We start from the raw sequence: 19547 nt of genomic DNA, 5'->3' as shown, positions 1-19547 counted from the left end.
TTCCACATAATACGAAGAATTAAAAGAAAAGAAAACACGGTAACAAAATAGTTTAGCTCTGCAAACTACAATACAATGTGAACCTTGTTTCTTTCTTACTCAAGTCAAGCAAGTTTGTAGTTCTGGTCCCCACATCTCTAGCATAGTCCAGCAGGTTTTACAAAAACCTGTTTTCCACATCTTTTACAAAAGTCTTCTAAATTCGAGATTTGCATCAGCAACCATAAATAAAAAACGGACTATATAAGTACTACTAATAATAATAACAGCTTAGTGCAGCACCAGGCCGCCTGAGGCCAACAAAGCTGCACACACTCCCCCTCCATCCCAAACTACTCAAATGTTCCCTCTTTAAACCAAAAATTCGAAAATTGGAGACACGATTCAGAAACCATAAATGGAAGACGGGTTGCACTAATAATAATAATAGTAATAGCAGCTCAATACAAAACAAAGACGCATGAGACAAACACCGCTGCGCACACTCTTCCTCCATCCCAATCTAATCAAAGCCCCCTCCCAAGAACCTCTAATTTCCTTGGAATCCTTTCTTATGACCTCTTCCCACTCATTTTTGGATGACCTGCATTTCGTTTGGTCGTAGATGAATGACCGAAAAGAACGACCTTCGGCAATCTTTCATCCTTCACCGGCAAAACATCTCCTAGCCATATCAACCTTGCTCTCATTACAGCACTTAGAAAGTGGGATTAAACCAAATATTTCGCAGAAAGAAATTGCTTAAGGATTGTTCTGGGTACCCGGCTGATTGACTGTATTTCAAACAATAGGCTATACGAAAAATGTGGTTCAATACCGCTCTCTAAGGCTATAATGAAAGAAAGGTTGAGGTGGTTAGGGCACGTTGTGCGGATGAATGATGAAATATTGCTGAAGATTGTTCTTTTCGGCCAACCATCTAGGGCTAAACGGAAAGCAGGTCGTCCCCGTCTGGGGTGGGAGGACGTCATAAAGAAAGATTTAAAGGAAATGGGAACTTCGTGGGCGGGTGTAAAAAGGGAGGCTTTGAATAGATTGGAGTGGAGGAGGAGCGTGCGTAGCTGTGTTTGCCTCAGGCGGCTTGGTGCTGCGGTGAGTTGTTAGTAGTAGTAGTAGTAGTATCGCAGAGCTTACTGTTTGAAATACGGTCAACCAAAACTGTCCGTAGACAATTCCTCTGGAAACCATCTGACAAATTCTCCTCCGTCTTCCGAAGTGCCAAAGTTTCAGAACTATACTTGACCACTGTCATCACTGTTTTTTTCCAACATTCTAATCTTGGCTTACAACGTTGTTTTCATATTCTTTCAAACTTTTTTCAGCTGTGGAACAACGCCCAGGGCCTTGACTATTCTACTTTTTACATCGTTACCTAATCCATCATCTTTGCTAATAATGCGACCCAGGTAAGAGAAGTTATTCATTTGATCGATCTTTTGTTACCCAGCATCACGTCATCGCCCTAATTTATTCTCAGTCTAAGGCAACTTAGTCTTATTACATTAATTTTCAAACCAATTCTTGCATCCTGAACTCTCAAAACTCCCTAAAAATCAGTAACCTTTTTAATATTTTCATCTAAGACAATTAAATCATCTGCATCGGTATGAGTCTATGAGAGTCTTATCATTTCGTTTGATTCCAAGCTCCCCGGAAGCCTTTGCCATACTTATTAGAACAAGATCCATCAAAACGGAGAATTAGTTTATTGAGAAAATAAAATAAGATTTAATATAGAAACCAAGTTAGAAACCAAGTAAAGCTATTATTTAATAAGAAACCAAGCTAGAAATAAATCTGTAAAGCCTGTTTAAAATTATAATAAGCATTGTTAAAAAAAAATGATTCTAGATGTCTAATTCCTGATTTGTCTAAACAATATAGGAAACAATGGCAAAGAGCCTTAAAATTCAAACTTCAGGGTGAAAACAAGGATCTGAAGTCTCCTCTCACTTCCTGCTTACGAACTTGCCACTAAATCGATAATATTCTAAACCTTTAAATTCCAAGCCCCTAAAATATTGCTTCCAAATACTTCGTGTTAATTGTATATGGTTACAACCTTAAGATTAATAGCTCTTAATCAGAAACTATTAAAGTTTATTTGTCGGGGGGGGGGGGGGAAATTATTTAAATGTTACTAGGTTGCTAGTTACCGTGGCAACCCGGGTATTTGTTTATGCCTTTCAGTTTACACGATGTTATTATTTCCTTGGGGACGGACTTGCTTGAAGCAGCTTAATCTTTCCTTTTAATTTTATTGGAATTCTTTTTTTTTAATACGGCACCATCTTTATTTCATAAGCTTTGTATTTGCTTGATTTCTTCGTAAACAAAGAAAACTTGTTCTCTGTTCGACTCACACAAAACTTTAAAGGTACTACACCTGGAATTTCTCAGATTCTCCTATCCGGCTGTCAACTCTCAGGCCAGTAATTCTGGAGATCCTTGTTGCGAGCTTTAGCATAAGTAGGTGATCATTTTCATCAGTCCAAGAAACTTTGGAGGTTCTCTGATTACTCACATGTCCTTCTTCTTTATTCGACCCACTCTGTACTCTCGCTCTGTTCAACTATAATAAAATCAAATTAGTTTGCTATTTTAGAACCCATTATTTATCAGCCGGAGGAATCCTTAAGATTAATTAAATATTTCAAATTTCAAGAGGTCTTTTCAAAACATAAATAATAATAACTGGCAATGTCCGTCCCTTCAGCCAGCCAGTTACTGCGGTGTTATACAGCGGGTAGTATCTCCAAACCACTATCAGGGTTGCCACCGTTGGTCTTTCGTTTGGTGATCTGGTAAATTTTTGGTGATTTTACCTAAAGTTTGGTGATTTCATCATAAGATTTGGCGATTTTACTATGGTTGCTTTCCAGATTTTGAACATAGTGAGGCAAATTCTGATGAAAGATTGTCAATGTATAGCGAATTTATTGCATATCAAAATAGCTGATCAGAGGAGATGACCATAAACCGTGCCATCTATATCAAAAAAGAAGAAAACTCAAGAAAAATATTTTAGAGAACAGTCGCAGAATCTACGACAGGCGGCTCGTTTTTAAGTTTTCACTCAGGTGCAGATAATATATTTTATTATTTATATTTTAGTCTATATTCATATCTTAACATCTAATTAGCCTACGTAGGTAGGTTATAAAAAATTTCTAGTCTTCAACTACTATAATAAGCAAAGATGGGCTTAAACCTTTGGATGAGGTATAATTCAAGGCGAGGGGCTTTTCACTCGTTTGGAAAATAGTTGCACTAGGAGAGTCGAATTTTCAGGAATTGACTCAAACCCAAAATTATGCCCAGTAGATTTGTTTTCTAGCTCCCATTTTATGGTCATTACTGTATTATTTGTTTGGAGATTATTTGTCTTCAGATGAGTCTGGTTTAAAAGAAGTTGGTTTCACAATCCTCGATGCATTTAGAAAGCCCGGACTTCTGATTGAAAATAGGAACACTTATTCCAAACCCTAAATCTAAAATACTTGTTGAGCGTAATGTGGATGAGAAGTTAATTGAAGCTCAGGAAATTATAAAAAAAATACCCTGCTGCTAAACAAAGAATTAGTCAGGTTAAGAGAAAACTATTTAAAAGTCTAATAAAGCATTCTATCCCAGTCCTATTTATTGTTCCTACTAAAAGCACAAATTTGCATGAACAGCTTGGTGATAATTCTGCAAGTGAGGCTGTTGAAGAAGTGACAGAGGTAGCTTATTCTGTTGAAAAAATATTTAAATGCAACGTTTGTTCAGACGTTTGTGACGCAGGATGCTTCTGTTGTAAAAAGTTCTGGTACAAACATTATATTTCTATCTATTTTGTCATAAGAGGACAGTCAAGACACCCAGGTTCACAAGGGTGAGGACACCAGTTGCAATGAAACTTAAAAAGTAAATTAAGCAGTCAGAAAAAAAAAGAAAAAGACAAACTTTCCGTTCACCTTAAGGCCTCGGCAAGGACAATACAACCACAATAATAAAAATGTAACTTGAAAACCAGGTGAATACGAGATAGTTGTAGTATTGAAAGTGACCAAGATCTCAATCATCATTGATGAATCAACAGACGGAAGAACAACAAAATTTCTTGTAAAATTATTCGCTAATATTCTCTGGAAGAACAGAAACCAGTCGAGCAGTTTTTTCAATTTCTGATGTTTCTGATGCGACAGCTAAAGGGTTGAAGAGCTTAATTGCAGATGAATTCAGTAAAATGAGAGAAAAATACCACTGACAATCATTGTTGCCTTTGCTTTGGACAATGCATGTATCATGCTAGGATCCAAAAATGTGTTAGCACACATTTTTGGATCCTTTGAAGTCTTTGAAGGAGGACTCTCCATGGCTTGCAACTGTCGGCTGTATCTACTATTTGTTTTAACCTTTTCTCAGCTGCTTGGTGTGATGTCTTAAACCCTTGTGTTTTGCACTTCAGTCATGACATTTTATGGTTTTATCGTGTTTAGCCCAAAATGGAAAATGAAATTTTGACAGTACCAGACATTTCCTGATACAGCTGAGCGCTGTCTGATTTACGCTAGCAAAACGAAATGATAGAGCAATATGGGACACTTTATTTTCAATTCTTATCTTCCAGGTAATATATGTTCGTAATACCACTGTTGCGAACGCTGGCACCACTTTTGGTACTGGTAGCCACGACTGCCACCAGATATTGGCGCAAAAGTGGTGCTACACCACTTACTGGAGGGAAAGCCTCGCTAGCGCCAAATATTTTAATGGAAGGCCCGCGGTTACCACTACTGTTCCGTAAATATAGAGTATCTTAATACCCTAGTACGGTACACCCTGCTCCAGGGTATGATAACGTGATCAAACGGTCAAAGACCCAACCTGGGTCACCATTATTATCTCTAGCTATCTCCTTGGATGGTAAACCACCCTGTCCATATAATAAATGACGGTATTTCTCGCAACTCTTTTCCTTTCCAGTCTGGGTTCCTGGAAAAAATTAGTCTACACACCTGTAGAAAATAGCTTACTTGTATTCATAAAAAAAAACACGAAAAACATATAGCCAAGCAAACTCCCTAAGCAGGGTCTCAATGCAGACTATCAATACAGCCTAACTTTTAATATTTTACAACATTAAAAAAATCTTGGCACTTGTGGTGTGCCTCAGTGTGACGTGGGCTAATCTAATGTATCACGTCCCTTTATTGAATTTGCCCTACGCATATTTTAAGAATCGTTGGCTTGAGATCTAGCAAGCCCATGTGATGACTCATACCGAATTATAATCCAGTCAACTTATTTTCTTTTACAAAATGGTTGCCTTGACGACGAGAGTTTAACTTACAATTGAAAATTACATTATAGGGAAATCCAAACAAGTGTAATTAGATAAATGAAAGCGGGTCATGTATCTGAAAAGAAAAAGAACAAGGGGTGGAGCCTCAACACCTCCCCCCGTAAGATAAATGACCACCCAAGCGCAACGCTGGTCCACCCTTATAGCCATAAACACTGAACTTCAAGTTCAACAAAATCCATTTGTCTTCTTTCTTCCCCAGCGTTGGTGCTACTGCTTCCACCACTTGGCTCTGGATCTGGCGCTATCCACACGACTCTACCGTAGAACCACCATGGTCTATATCGTATGGTATCCACATCAGCTTTTAAAAATTGAAGTCCCAAAGGTTCGCAGAACATAATTGCGCATGATCAAAGATTCAAATTTTCTCGTTCTCACTAATTTACATTGGAGAGGAGCAGAGAATCATTTTGTGGCACATTCGATAATGCCAGCAATCATGAAAAATAGGCTGCACTAGCCTCTTGATTTCCATTGGTGGAAACAACACTACATCTCAATTAAAATGCAATTGGCCCCTTGGCATAATTTACAATAATCTAGGGTTGAAAAACCACAGGCCTGTGAAAACGATAGGGGTAGAAGGAAATCAGCTGAAATCTTCAGAGAATCATCAATCATTTCATTCGATAATGCCTGCCATCATGAAAAATTGGCTGCACTAGCCACTTGATTTTCATTGGTGGAAACAGCACCACATCTCAATTAAAATGCAATTTGCCCCTTGGCATAATTTACAATAATCTAGGGTCGAAAAACCACAGGCCTGTGAAAACGATAGGGGTAGAGGGAAATCAGCTAAAATCTTGAGCGAATCATTAATCAGTTCATTCAAGATTCCATCCCCTGGGATAATCAAATGAAAAATAGGTGTTGATACCAATTGAAGATGAAATTTAGATACTGAATAAGGTTTGTCAGAAATAATTGTCGATTCCCATGAAAAGTAAAAACTATGAATAGGGTTACTGGACAAGGGTTTGGGTGAAATATGGGGTCACTGGGAGAGAGTATCAGCCAAGGACTAAGATCAGATAGGCAAAATCTTGGTAACAGGATCACAACTGGTCAGCCATTCATTTCATTTTTCCCCAAATGGGCTCTTCCGCCGCAAAAGAAGCAAAATCTCCCTTAGAGTTGATAAGACCAATCTTAGATTCCTTCCCAAGTTTTTCCAATCCAACCCGACAATCAACATCTCCAAACTTTTCCCCAACCCGTTGTAGGTCGTTCAACTCTATTTTGTGATCATCTTGTTTTATTCCCCATAGGTCTTGGACCTCTTTGTCTCCCCTAAACATTATTTTATTTATGTTAGCTAGGCATAGCCCAGCTACTTTTTATTTCTCGCCACTACAGGCTGAATCCGCAAAATCTGTTTCTTTTCTGCATTTCTTTTTTTTTTACTTTTCTCAAATTTTTCAAATCCTGATTTAATTTGAATTGAACTTCAGTGTCCATTATCTTTAACTGCATTTTTTCATTGTAGCTCCGTTTAATATTTCTTTTCTCTTTTTTAGTTTTCTTTTTTTTTAGTAGCATTAAATAAATCGTCGCTAAGTGAAAATTGAATTCTTAAACTGTAATTACGCTTTGCATTTTTTTTTCTCTCTTTTTGTTTTCTTTACTTTTACCTTAAAAACAAATAATTCATCATTAAATGGGAATTGAATTCCGACATTTGGTTTTTCATTTTGTACTAAAAGTTCTCGAACTTCGCAAGGAAATGAGCGTACAAAAAATTTCGTCTCATTTCTTTCTGGTACAATCAGTGCTTTATTTTGGCATATATTTTTCAGCGTCTCATATTCGTTAAATATTTTCTCATGTTTTCTATTTTCTAAAAATTCTCCCGAAATATAATTTTCGCCCGTCTTATTTTCAATATTATGTGGCTTACCACTTCCGCATCCCATTTTTCCGGATTATCAACATTTCGAACTGGTGTATCAAACATTTCGTTTTTTCGACAGGGTGGCTCAGCCTCCCATTTTGTTTTTTGGGCCGGTCCACCTCCCCGCATAGTCGACGAAGTATCACGTTTTTCCGTCTTAGCATTTAATTTCTGATAATTCTTTGATAATTTCTCACTCATTGACATTCCCTTACGGGCTTCACATGCTTTAGTAAGGGTTTCCATACGAGCCTGATGATATATTTCATTGGCTTATCTATCTTTTTCAATTTTTTTCCATACGGGCCTGATGAAGTATTTCATGGGCTTGACTGTCTTTTTAATTTTATCTCTACAAGTTTGATGAAGTTTTGTTTGGGCTTGACTATCTTTTTCAATTTGATCTATCTCATCCTGTATTTTTTTTCATATGATCTAGGTGCTTTGTTTCGGCTACTTCTTCTCTGGCTATTCTATCTTTCTCTCTTTCTTTTCTATCTTCCTCCTCTTTTCGTTCTCTGGCTATTCTCTCTTTCTTTTACGTAATTTAATATATATTGTGTCATATCTACAGGGCTACTTTTTTGTGACTCCTTGCTGAATCTTGATTCCACACTGCTCCTTCTATTCGATCTACTTAGATTCCTTGCGTCATTATATTCTCTCAATTCATTTTCTGAATCCGTTCGTTCCATATCTGTATTATCTCTGACCGATATTATTTCAAATTTCATCAAACAACTATTAATTCAATCCAATTAAAATACTTTCTTCAATGTCGAACTTCCGGTCTTCTCGTCAATAGTTGTTACGTCTCAATTGGCTGATTATTTTTGCACACTAACTAGATGCACGATACACTGATTCATAATTTTATTATTGTCTGACTAGGCATAGCCCATTTAGATCTTCGTAATATTATTAATTGATTCCGTTTTTTCCGCGATTTTTTATATGTAATCATAATAGGCTACTTTTTAGGCTACATTAAATCGTCTTATCGGAAACGCGGATTCTTTTACTATCAGTTTTACCGATAGGACCTTTGTTGCTGCCATCATTGTTCGTACTACCACTGTTGCCAACGTTTGCGCCACTGTTCGTACTGGTAGCCACGACTGCCACCAGATATTGGTGCAAAAATGGTGCTACACCACTTACTGGAGGGGAAGCCTCGCTGACGCCAAATATTGTAATGCAATGCCCGCTGTTACCACTGCTGTTCCATCAAAATAGAGTATGTTCCGTAAATAATCGGCAAATTGAGACGTAACAATTATTCACGAGAAGATTTGACCAGTCTGACATTGGAGAAAGTGTTTTACTTGGATTGACTAATTTTCAGAACTTTTAACTACGCTGAACAAAATAGATATATCAAAATTTTGATTGCATGTGATTGGGGGAATGGTGGGCGTTAGAGGGGGATTAGTTGCCCTCCTATTAGTTTCAACTATTAAAAAGTGCACCAGCCCTTTCAATTTCCACTCGCGTGAGCCCTTTTTAAAGTCTTTAAAACAAGGCTTTCTATAAAAACCTTATATGCCCCCTGGCATAACTTACAACCGTTGCCCTGAGGGCTGTGGGGGGAGGGTCATCCTAAAATACATAATTTATGTATTTTACACATTTATGTATAACTACGTTGAAAAAATTTCTATCTCAAAATTTTGATTGGATATGTTTAAGGAAATGGTGGCCGTGAGGAGGGGTTAGTTGCCCTCCAATCACTTTCGACTATTAAAAGGCCACTAGCCCTTTAATTTCCAATCGAATGAGCCCTTTTGGAAGTTTCTACGACAACGCTTTCTATAAAACCTCATAAGCCTCCAGGGCATAACTTACAACCCTAACCCAGAGGGCTGGGGGGAGGGGGTTTCCTCCTCAAAAACATAATTTCCAGATCTTTCAACTACATTGAACAAAATGTCTGTCTCAAAATTTTTATTGGATGTGTTTGGGGAAATGGTGGGCGTCTGAGAGAGAGAGAGAGAGAGAGAGAGAGAGAGAGAGAGAGAGAGAGAGAGAGAGAGAGAGAGAGAGAGAGAGAGAGAGAGAGAGAGAGAGAGAGAGAGAGAGAGAGAGAGAGAGAGAGAGAGAGAGAGAGAGAGAGAGAGAGAGAGAGAGAGAGAGAGAGAGAGAGAGAGAGAGAGAGAGAGAGAGAGAGAGAGAGAGAGAGAGAGAGAGAGAGAGAGAGAGAGAGAGAGAGAGAGAGAGAGAGAGAGAGAGAGAGAGAGAGAGAGAGAGAGAGAGAGAGAGAGAGAGAGAGAGAGAGAGAGAGAGAGAGAGATAGATAAATATAGAGAGAGAGAGATAGAGATAGATAGAGAGATATATATAGACAGAGAGAGAAAGAAAGCGATAGAGATATAAAGACAGAGAAAGAGATATAGAGCGAGAGAGAAAGACATAGAGAGAGAAAGATAGAGAGAGAGAGATAGAGAGAGAGAGAGAGAGAGAGAGAGAAAGAGAGAGAGAGAGAGAGAGAGAGAGAAATAATTTATTAACCAAAATAACGCTTACATAATCTTTCAACAATCATCGGGGAAACCCGATGGTGGTTTCCATCGTTATAATCTACTAATATATATTCACACTTCACCTATAAATCAAAATCACAAAAAAAAGTAGTGAAAATATAACAGCTTTTAACTATTACCATACAGTATTAAACAATATCGTTGATAAACCATAAACGACGCGGAAATGAATTACTAGCGACACAAACTTAAATCATTAACAACATCCCAGAAGGTAACGTTTCAGCCCACTCTTGAACTGGCTAACATTATCGGTCACCTTTATACCCTCAGGGAGTGAATTCCACAGCTACAGTCCTGCAAAACGCGGAAATAAAGATCCGCATCGAGTACTCCGAGCCTCAGACACTACGTAGTTGAAAGCGGAAACTATGTCTTTGAGGATGACAACCCCCTCCCCACAGCCTTCTAGGCAAGGGTTATAAGTTATGGCCTGGGGGAATATAAAGTTTTTTATAGAAAATGTTGACGTAGAAACTTCAAAAGGGGTTCATTCAATTGGAAATTGAAAGGGCTAGTGCCACTATAATAGGCCAGTCGAAACTCATAGGAGGGCAACTAACCCCCCACTCACGCCCACCATTTCTCCGCACACATCCAATCAAAATTTTGAGATGACCATTTTTTTCAAAGTAGTTGAAAGTTCTGGATATTATGCCTTTGAGGATGATAAATCCCCCACACCCCTCAGGACAAGGGTTATAATTTATGCCGTGGGGGCATATAGGGTTTTTATAGAGAGCGTTGTCATAGAAACTTAGAAAAGGGCTCATTCAATTGGAAATTGAAAGGGCTAGTGCCCTTTTTAATAGTCAAAAGTGATTGGAGGGAAACTAACATCCCTCCGACGCCCACCATTTCCCTCAACACATTCAATAAAAATTCTGAGATAGTCATTTTGTTCAACGTAGTTGAAAACTCCGGAAATTATGTCTTTGAGGATGACAATCCCCTCGTAGCCCTCAGCGCAAGGAGTGTCAGTTATGCCCTGGGGCCAAATAAGGTTTACACAGAAAGAATTGTCGTAGAAACTCCAAAAAGGGCTCATTCGATTGGAAAATGAAAGTTCTAATGTCATTTTTAGGAGTCAAAAGTCATTGAAGGGCAATTAACCCCCCTCTCACGCCCACCATTTCCCCAAACACATCCAATCAAAATTTTGAGATAGCCACATATTTAGGGCTATCTCCAGAGGTTTAAAAAAAACCTCTTTTCCATCCTATCCAAGAGGTAAAGATCTTGGTACTTTTTTTTAGAGGTTTCGGCAGTTTCTTTTTCTGGTTAACATTAGTCAAATATTACTTGTAAATTGTGCAAGCAAGTCAGAAACTAGTAGCCAACCTACCAGTTGTCTACTGTACCCACTAATCCTCTCCTTGTTTTTTATCAATTATATTTACTCAAGTACAATATATATATATATATATATATATATATATATATATATATATATATATATATATATATATATATATATATATATATAGATATATATATATATATATAGATATATATATATCGCTCTTTACGAAGTCTCGCTCTTTATGCTAAAGTTTTTTATTGTTTTAAAAAATAAAGCTTTGAGACAGAGTCAAATTTTAGTGTGAAGAGCGAGGCGTTGAGGAGGGGACAGCCCCTTTCATATGCGGAATAACTTCTGTTCATTTTAAATTTTAATGTCGTTCCTTACTTTCAGTTAAAAAAATTATTTTTTTTATTTAATTTCTGAACATTTTTTAATAATACGGCTTTGCTTTTGACTCACTGTACATGAATAATTAAAATACAATTTGCATATTAATTTTACTTTTTTTTGGCTAAATGGATTTCTCGAATTTTTTTCTGACGTAACTTATACGAATTAACTTACGTAACGAACCTCTATATTCGTATATTTTTATTACGCACATTAGGGAGTTTGCCCCCTAGTCAATACCACGCTCTTTACGCTGAAGTTCAGATTTTGTTCCAATTCTTTAAGTAAAGTTAAAATTTCGTCCCAATTCTGCAAAAACGACTCCTGAAACACAAGGGTCGTTTAATTAAAACAATAAGTAAAATTTTTAAAAGTGCCAAAAAAATTTAGCGTAAAGAGCGAGGTAATGACTAAGGGGTGAACCCAATGATATACTTAATTATTTCTGCTCGTTTTAAATTTTGATGTTGCTCCTTACTTTCAGTTGAAAAAATTGTTTTTTTATTTAGGTTCTGATTGTTTTTTTAAATAATGGTGGGAAATGTGGCACCCCCTTCATAGCAATTTCCCTTCCCCCATGAGGGCTTCCTCCATGCAAGATCCTCCCACGTAACACACGCCCCCCCTACTCCCAGAAAATACCCCCTGAAAACTGCTGTATACTTCCCTATAACCAATACTATATGTAAATATTGGGCAAAGTTGATAACTTGCAGCCCTTCCCCCGGGGACTGTGGGGGCTTAAGTCGTCCTCAAAGACATATTTATTGCATTTTTTGACCATGCTGAACAAAATGACTATCTAAAAATTTTGATCGGGTGACTTTGGGAAAACAATGAGCGTGGGAGGGGGCCTGGATGCCTTCAATTCTTTGGTCACTTAAAAAGGGCACTAGAACTTTTAATTTCCTCTCGAATGAGCCCTCCCGTGATATTTTAAGACCCCTGAGTCAATACAATCACCCCTGAAAAAAAAAATCAAATAAACACGCATACGTGATCTTTCTTTTGACAAAAAATACAAAATTCCTCATTTTTACAGATAGAAGCTTGAAACTTGTATAGTAGGGTTCTCTGATACGCTAAATCTGATGGTGTGATTTTTATTAAAGTTCTATGAATGTTAGGGAGTGTTTCACCTTTTTTCGAAAACAAGGCAAATTTTCCCAGGCAGGTAACTTTTGATGGTTAAGACTAAACTTGATGAACCTTATATATTTGAAATCAGCATAAAAATGTGATTCTTTTGATGTATCTATTGGTATCAAATTCCGTTTTTTAGAGTTTCGGTTACTATTGAGCCTTACTTACAGTTCGTTACCAGGAATTGTTTGATACTTATTTGTGGTAGTTGTATGCTTGGTAGATTATTTGTTTCTATTATTTTCATTTTTGGTTTAATGGAGTTCTTTAAATTTTTTTTAAAAATTATTTTGCGCAAAAAGTTTTTTGATTAATTACTTAAATGATACGGATCTGTTTGGCATACTAAAATGTTTCACAGCCATTTTCCCTTTTGGTGATTTTTTGGTGAATTATTCTTAAAGAAAAAAGTGATTTCTTATTGCGTCCAGTGGCAACCCTGCCAAAGATACAACAGAGACTGCAGTCAGCAGTATATTCCGTTCCGGTAAGCATCAGAGATACAAGTTCTTACTTTATCTTCCTTTTAATGCCTGATGGCAAGCGAGGATTTCTCATTACACGGATTGCATACAGCCAGGTTTCCCTAGAGGGTGGAAGGTTTTCAGTTAGGAGAAAGAACAAATGTCTTTTCTCTGCTCCTCACAAAAGAGTATGTGCTACACCTTTTTTCTCTTTTAAACCTCTCGTGTAACAATATTTAAAATAATACCAAAGCTTTTAAGTTATTTAGAAAAAAAGTATATAAGAAATCCTAAAATTTGATTTACAAGGGAAAATCGACTAATTAAAGAATGGGCTAGAATACAACAAGAATGAATGAAGTCTTCATATGAAGTTACCAAGTGCCACTACGAGAGGTTAATAATAATACAGAAAAAATTTCCCCATCTCCTGATCCTGCCTAAAAACAGAGCCCCAGATCGACAAAAGCCTGCTGCATCTAAACAAAGCACGATTTAACCCCTCATAACGAGTCACAGACAGGACAAGCATACTCAGTCCCTGGAAAACTTACTTTACGATTTTGGCATTACCCAGATAGAAATTTACCTACTAGTGACGGCAAGCCCGCATAAAAACCAGACGTATTTACTTTAATTCATAATTCTGTTCCATCATTGGTTTAGTTTTCATACACTGGGTGAGATTATGCGCTTTATATAAGGTAAATGCAATTCACCCAAAATGGGTTTGCTTCTGTGTACTGGATTCTTTTCCCTTCTTTCTACAGATCTTCCATATTATCTTGTTTTTCTAATCGTTCATCCGTCCTGCGTAACAGTTTTAATCAGTGACTTCAACTTGCAGCTTCCTACCTAAATATATGGTAAAATAATGCCAAAGTTAAGAACCAAAGTTGAACGTGGTGACAACATACTTTTTGTTGAAGTTTAATCGAGCTATTTCCAAATCCTTTGCTATCTCCGTTTCCCCATAGCTTACAACCATAATTAAGTATTGTTAATATTTGTGTTACTAAAATTTATTTCTGTAAATTGAGAAATATCGCTTTCATTAAACTTTGATTCATTAGGTTTTGCTTCGTGTGCTTTATAGAAATGTGCTTTACTTTAAATATTCAAATAACCTGCGAAAGGAATAGAAATTAAAATTATTAAGACCATCAGAATAGCAAGCAAGGTTGCTGCAGCAAACTTGGGCGACAGGCTTGCCACTTGTCCATGTAAAAAAGACCCAGCAACTGAAACGTCGATTTGACGCTCTATGCGCCATCAATGGGTCAGGAGGATCTTTATCCTCCTTTTTTATCAGAAGACGGGTTGCCCCTTCGGACGGGTTGCTGCTTAGAGCCGAGGTTGCCCATTGGTATGTCTGAAAGTTGAATTTAGCTATCGATTTCATGTACATTTGTATTGATATAAAAATGATAAGAAACTGAATAAAAAAATATCGATTAAAAAAGTAAGACTACACTGATTGTCACAACCGTATTTATATTGATTTTTCTTTAAGGTCTAATAAAAAGTTAACTTTAGGAGAAGGGGGCTTAGGGGTAGCAGCAGCCATTTTAGTTTCTTTGTTTAGGTTTGACTTACTAGTTCATATTAATTTTGATTATTTTCAAATTGAAATTAAATTCTGTCTTTTTTTTTTAATTTTAAAAAGGGCAATTTCTGCTAATTTAAAGTTTTGAAATATCTCTTTTCTGTTGAAAAAAAAACATCTTTGGTATCTCGAATTTAATTTCTGCTGGTCTTTTATTTGCATGGTTTTATTATGTATTAACTGAACAAATAATTAAAAGGGAATTCGAAATAAAAGTCGTAATAACTGTACCAGCTTCATCACCACATTTCGTGTCACCTCCTTCTGCCCCACTAGCTTCGTCATCATCTACCCGGCCGTCACATCCACCATTTGTACCTCCATCTCCCTCATCTCTTTCTGATTGAATAGTAGCTGTAATCAATGTGCCAGCATTATCCAAATATTGAAAAGCATCTTCCTCATCACCATTGAGCACAATTGTAAAGACTTAATAAAGAGTAACATATATCCCATTTTTTTTTTCAACGTCATTATACTTAACAGATGATCGAAGAAATTGGAGAACTCCTGGAAGAAATCTAGAGATTTTACACCTTGCTGAAATTAGATTCATACAAGAACTTTCAATCTGCGTTATTGAAGGGCTTAAATGGCTCTGCCCCACGTACATTCCGCACTTCGACAGTTTTGGTGAAAAGTGTGCACGCTCTCGTCGACTCCCTCCACCTCCCTTGGTCAACAGAGCGTAAACTGTCTCCAGACCACTTTGGTTAGCTCTGCTTACGCTCCATCTCAAGCTCCTTCTGGTTCTCAGCACGCACTCTCCGTTCCTAACTCCCTTTGGTATGCAAGACGTCTCCAATCCCGTTTGGTTGACTGCGCTTCCGCTCCACCTACAACCGCTTTGGTCAGCAGCCCATAAGCCCTATCTCAGAGCCGTTTTAATAGCATTAATTCTGAGTTAATTTTTAAATGTTTTAAAACTGATTCAAATGAACATTCCAATGTAAGAAAAATTTTAGTTGTGAGATTACGCCACTTTTCTCCTTCACTAATAGTGAAATTCTTCATTTTGCGGTTACATCTATAGACATTGTTAGAGAAAATAAATATTTAAAAAATAATTGTTGATTTTCAAGATAAAGATATATTATATATATAGTAATATAGATATTGAATTTCAAAATATAAAATATTTACCTTAGGTTTGGCAATACTTTTAATGATGGCTATTTCATTTTCAGTCAGTATGTCATGGAATGTATACAAGTTAAGAACATCACTATTCTCTTCCACCTTTACAGGCATCAGCAACAAGTAAGGGTTTTTTCTTGTGTCTAACCAACATTTGAGCTTTGATTGTTCATGTTCACTCTGAAATTAGAGAAACATTGACGAAATGTAAATTGTTCCACCATCCAGAGTCCATTTATGGAAGTTGACAAGGCCGTTTATAGTATATTCTGGCAAAAGCTGTTCAGGGCTTTTTTCTCTTAGAAAATTCTTAAAACTTAAAGTTTTCCATCACTATACAATTTGGCAGGAAGGGGTTCAAGCCTCATGACCAGCCCCGCCCCTCTTGGGCGAGGCCTTGATATTTGGTAACGGTGCTAGAGGACATCAGCAGAACGTAGTGGAATCAATATAAAGCCTATACACGGGAATTTGTTACTGAAGAAAATCAGGTCTATATCTTTCCACACTGACTGAGAATTTAATGTGTTTAGAAATGTAGGTGTTTGCTTGATCTCAAGTATATTAAATAATCTTAAGAGTAAACCAAATAATATGAACATTAAGTTCTGAAGCTCATTTTATAAAATATTTCTCTTTTACTCTATTAAATTTTAATTGTAGATCATACTAACTTGCATATTGATTTCAAGTCTTAGTATTTTCAAAGTAAATTAGTCCTTTAGTTCCATGTAAAATCCCCTAGAACACATCTCCTGCGCCAGATCATGGGTTCATTCTTTTGAGGCTTTTACAAAATAGTTATAAATTCTCTGGGTTTCCATCTTACACTCTTTATGCAGTGGTGCAAACCCACAAAAATTAAGCAGGGTGAGGGGGCGGCGTAAATGTATTATTCAATATCTAAAGAGGAATATTTGTCGTTTTTTTCAGTTTTTTCAATGAAAATATTAAAAAGGGCATTCAGCAAAAATATAAAAAAGAATAGTTCAAAATCTAAGGGGTGGGAATAAAACTTCAGGGGAAGGGCAAATAATTTGGGAAGAGAGACAAAAATTTAGTGAATAGTCCCCTCTCCGTACCTCTTTCGAGTTGATGCCACTGCCTTTATGGCGTTCAATATGTCAGATTTGTCTTTTGTGCCTCTTTACCTGGCTTTTTTTATTTATTAAGCATCTTTAATCTTTTTTATGCTTGCACTTGTCACATTACCTGCTTTTTTTACTAGGCTATGTGGCCTTGAAGGGGTGATGATTTAACTACTTTATTTTATAAGAAAAAAACAATATGAAATAAATTGATTGACTAAAAACTTCAAAATAGATTGGTTCTTCACTCCCTAGCAAGAATCCTGAGTGGTGAACCTGTCCACATGTCTCATTCGTGCAACCTCCAGGTTTTGCTATTTTGGACCAGTGTCCTTGCGAACCGCGAAGATTTTAGAAACTGTACCATACGTCCCAACACTTTAACCAACGGTCCCTTGAAATTCTGATGTCTTACCCTTCTAATTCTTTATAGTTCTCAATGAGGTTCCAGGTTTTAGATAGAATGAAAGTTTTGTTTTTCATAGATATATTAATTTTCAATTTTGAATATCAGTTTAGCCATTTATCAGTTATTAAGGGCCAAGAATAGACAGGTAAATTTACATGAAATGTAAAGAAACATACTTACTACTTTTCTCTTCAAATTCGTTGTGGTTTCGAATAGGGTTCCAATCTTCAGATGGTATGAAAGTTTGGGTCATATCTAGCTCATTAGCTTTCCCCATTCCTCCTGACTTCATTGAAATATTTTTTAAATTTAAATAATAGCTAGTTTGACCTTCGACACAATTAAAAAAAAATACACTGAGGGTGAATTCAGCACCAGCCGCCAACGTGGCACCCGAGCATTTACAGCTGAAACATTGAATGTTACACGTAAAACATTTACATAATGTGATTTAACTTGTAGTATTTGTGCACATGACAAATAATTACACTTATAAAACGCAGTAATTATAGCACTAATTTAACAGTAATTGACTAATTAAACAGTGATTATAAGGGGTCAAAGTAAACCCAAAGAGATTGTCAAAACCATTTAGCAGTAAAACATTTTGTACTCTTTCTCTCATGCTTTCCAATATTTTTTGGGTCGCTCTCTTTCTCTTTTTCTTACAGCCCCCTTCTTCTGTACGTACCTGTATCGATTAACTGAAAGAAATCCAAATTACCATTAACTGTTCGCCTCTACAAAGGGCTTTGAAATTTTCAAGTTCCTGGTAAGTCGTAAGATGTTTCCCAAGAGCAAAGCGTCTATTTAGGATCTTATCTTCACGTTGCAGCCTTGCAGTTTTTTTCGAAACGGGCAGAGGATGTAAGTAATCAGACACCATTCCATTTTGTAATTTTTGGTCATGCTACAAAAGAAGACTAGTTATAACTTCGTTTATACTCAGTTTAATGAAGGGTTGTTTTTGCTGATAAAAATTAGGCACTATATTTGGCAGTTCTAATCAGATCATGTAGTAATTCCAATCCAGTTTGCCACCGTCAGTAGGATTATACTAGACCTAGTAAAAAAAAAATCTAGTAAATTTAAATGATCTAGTAAATTTTCCGAAATCTAGTAAAAAGTCATGATTTATAGTAAACAAAACTTTTGTTATTTTCCATGAATTTAAGGGAAAAAATTAGGGTCCATTCATTACAAAATCTGATTTTGATTACGTTAGATATTATGGCTACTATAAGTTTCCAGAATTTTCAATCATACTATGAAAACGGAAGAAAAGAGGAAAAGACAGAGAAAAGAGGAAAAGATAAAAAAAAAGAAGAATAAAGGAAAAAAGATTGTGAAAATACTATTGATTATCCTCCTATAGTAAAAATCGATGCTTGATGGTGCGCAAATTTTTTTTGAGCATTTAGTAAAAGCAGATGCGATTTAGTAAATTTTTTCTCTCAGATTTAGTAAATTCTTCCAGGCCAGGGTGGCAACCAGCATTGCGAACGCGGTAAAATTGTACCTTTTTTGGTACAATTTAGAGGTCCTGGTACAATGCGGTACATTTGAAAATTTTTGGGTTCAATCCAAATTTTAACGTCGTTCACATGTCATGAACGACGTTATTGGCGAAGTTGGTTTCGAAGATCTGTGCGAAATCATCAAGACACAGAGATTCTCGATAATAGCTGATGAAAGCACAGACTTGAGTAACACAAAGAGCCTGGTTATAGTTGTTCGCCATCTTGATCTGAATGGTGATAATCGAGAAGACAGTTTTCCTGCAAGAGGCTCCTTCTTGAAACTTATAGAATTTCAGCAATGTACAGCCGAAGATGTTTACCGGGTCATAACTTAAACTACTTTTTCAAGAAATTGGAACTCCAAACACAAACCTAATAGGATTTGCTGCAGACAATGCGTCGGTTATGATGGGGAGCAAGGTGTTGTTTTGCCAAAGCTGTCAGAAGACGGCTCAAGTTTATTTGTGTTTGGTTGTTCATGCAATTCCATTCAAATATGTGCTAGTGCTGCCGGCAAACAATTGCCAAAAGAAATTAAAGATTTTTTTCAGGATGTATACGGCTGTATTCGTTTCAGCCTGAAACGGGCTAGTGAGATTTTAGAATTGCAAAAGTAAATGGAATTGAAAGGACATCAAATTTTGAGACATATAGCAGCTCGATGTTTGTCTAGACAAGCCGTTGTAGCTTGATGTTTGGA

At 36.6% G+C, this 19547-nt stretch overlaps 1 protein-coding gene across 2 annotated transcripts in view; it reads right to left on the bottom strand.

The window, feature by feature from the left end:
• LOC148943509 (prolyl 4-hydroxylase subunit alpha-1-like) overlaps positions 1 to 19547 on the bottom strand; it is a 53889-nt gene that overhangs the window by 23292 nt on the left and 11050 nt on the right. The window contains exons 2-4 of one of the 2 annotated variants that reach the window (XM_089101609.1): positions 18052 to 18237; positions 15837 to 16010; positions 2387 to 2572 (exon numbers count right to left, since the gene is read on the bottom strand). In XM_089101609.1, coding sequence (XP_088957735.1) covers positions 2387 to 2572; positions 15837 to 16010; positions 18052 to 18237 — 546 coding nt within the window. The remainder of the gene's footprint in view (positions 1 to 2386; positions 2573 to 15836; positions 16011 to 18051; positions 18238 to 19547) is intronic. The other variant, XM_089101610.1, reaches the window with a different exon arrangement.

Source organism: Artemia sp. Qi Xiang Cuo, chromosome 15 (genome assembly GCF_049724085.1).
Source record: "Artemia sp. Qi Xiang Cuo chromosome 15, ASM4972408v1, whole genome shotgun sequence".
NCBI lineage: Eukaryota > Metazoa > Arthropoda > Branchiopoda > Anostraca > Artemiidae > Artemia > Artemia sp. Qi Xiang Cuo.
The sequence above is the reverse complement of the archived record's forward strand: the minus strand, read 5'-3'. Positions and strand labels throughout refer to the sequence as shown.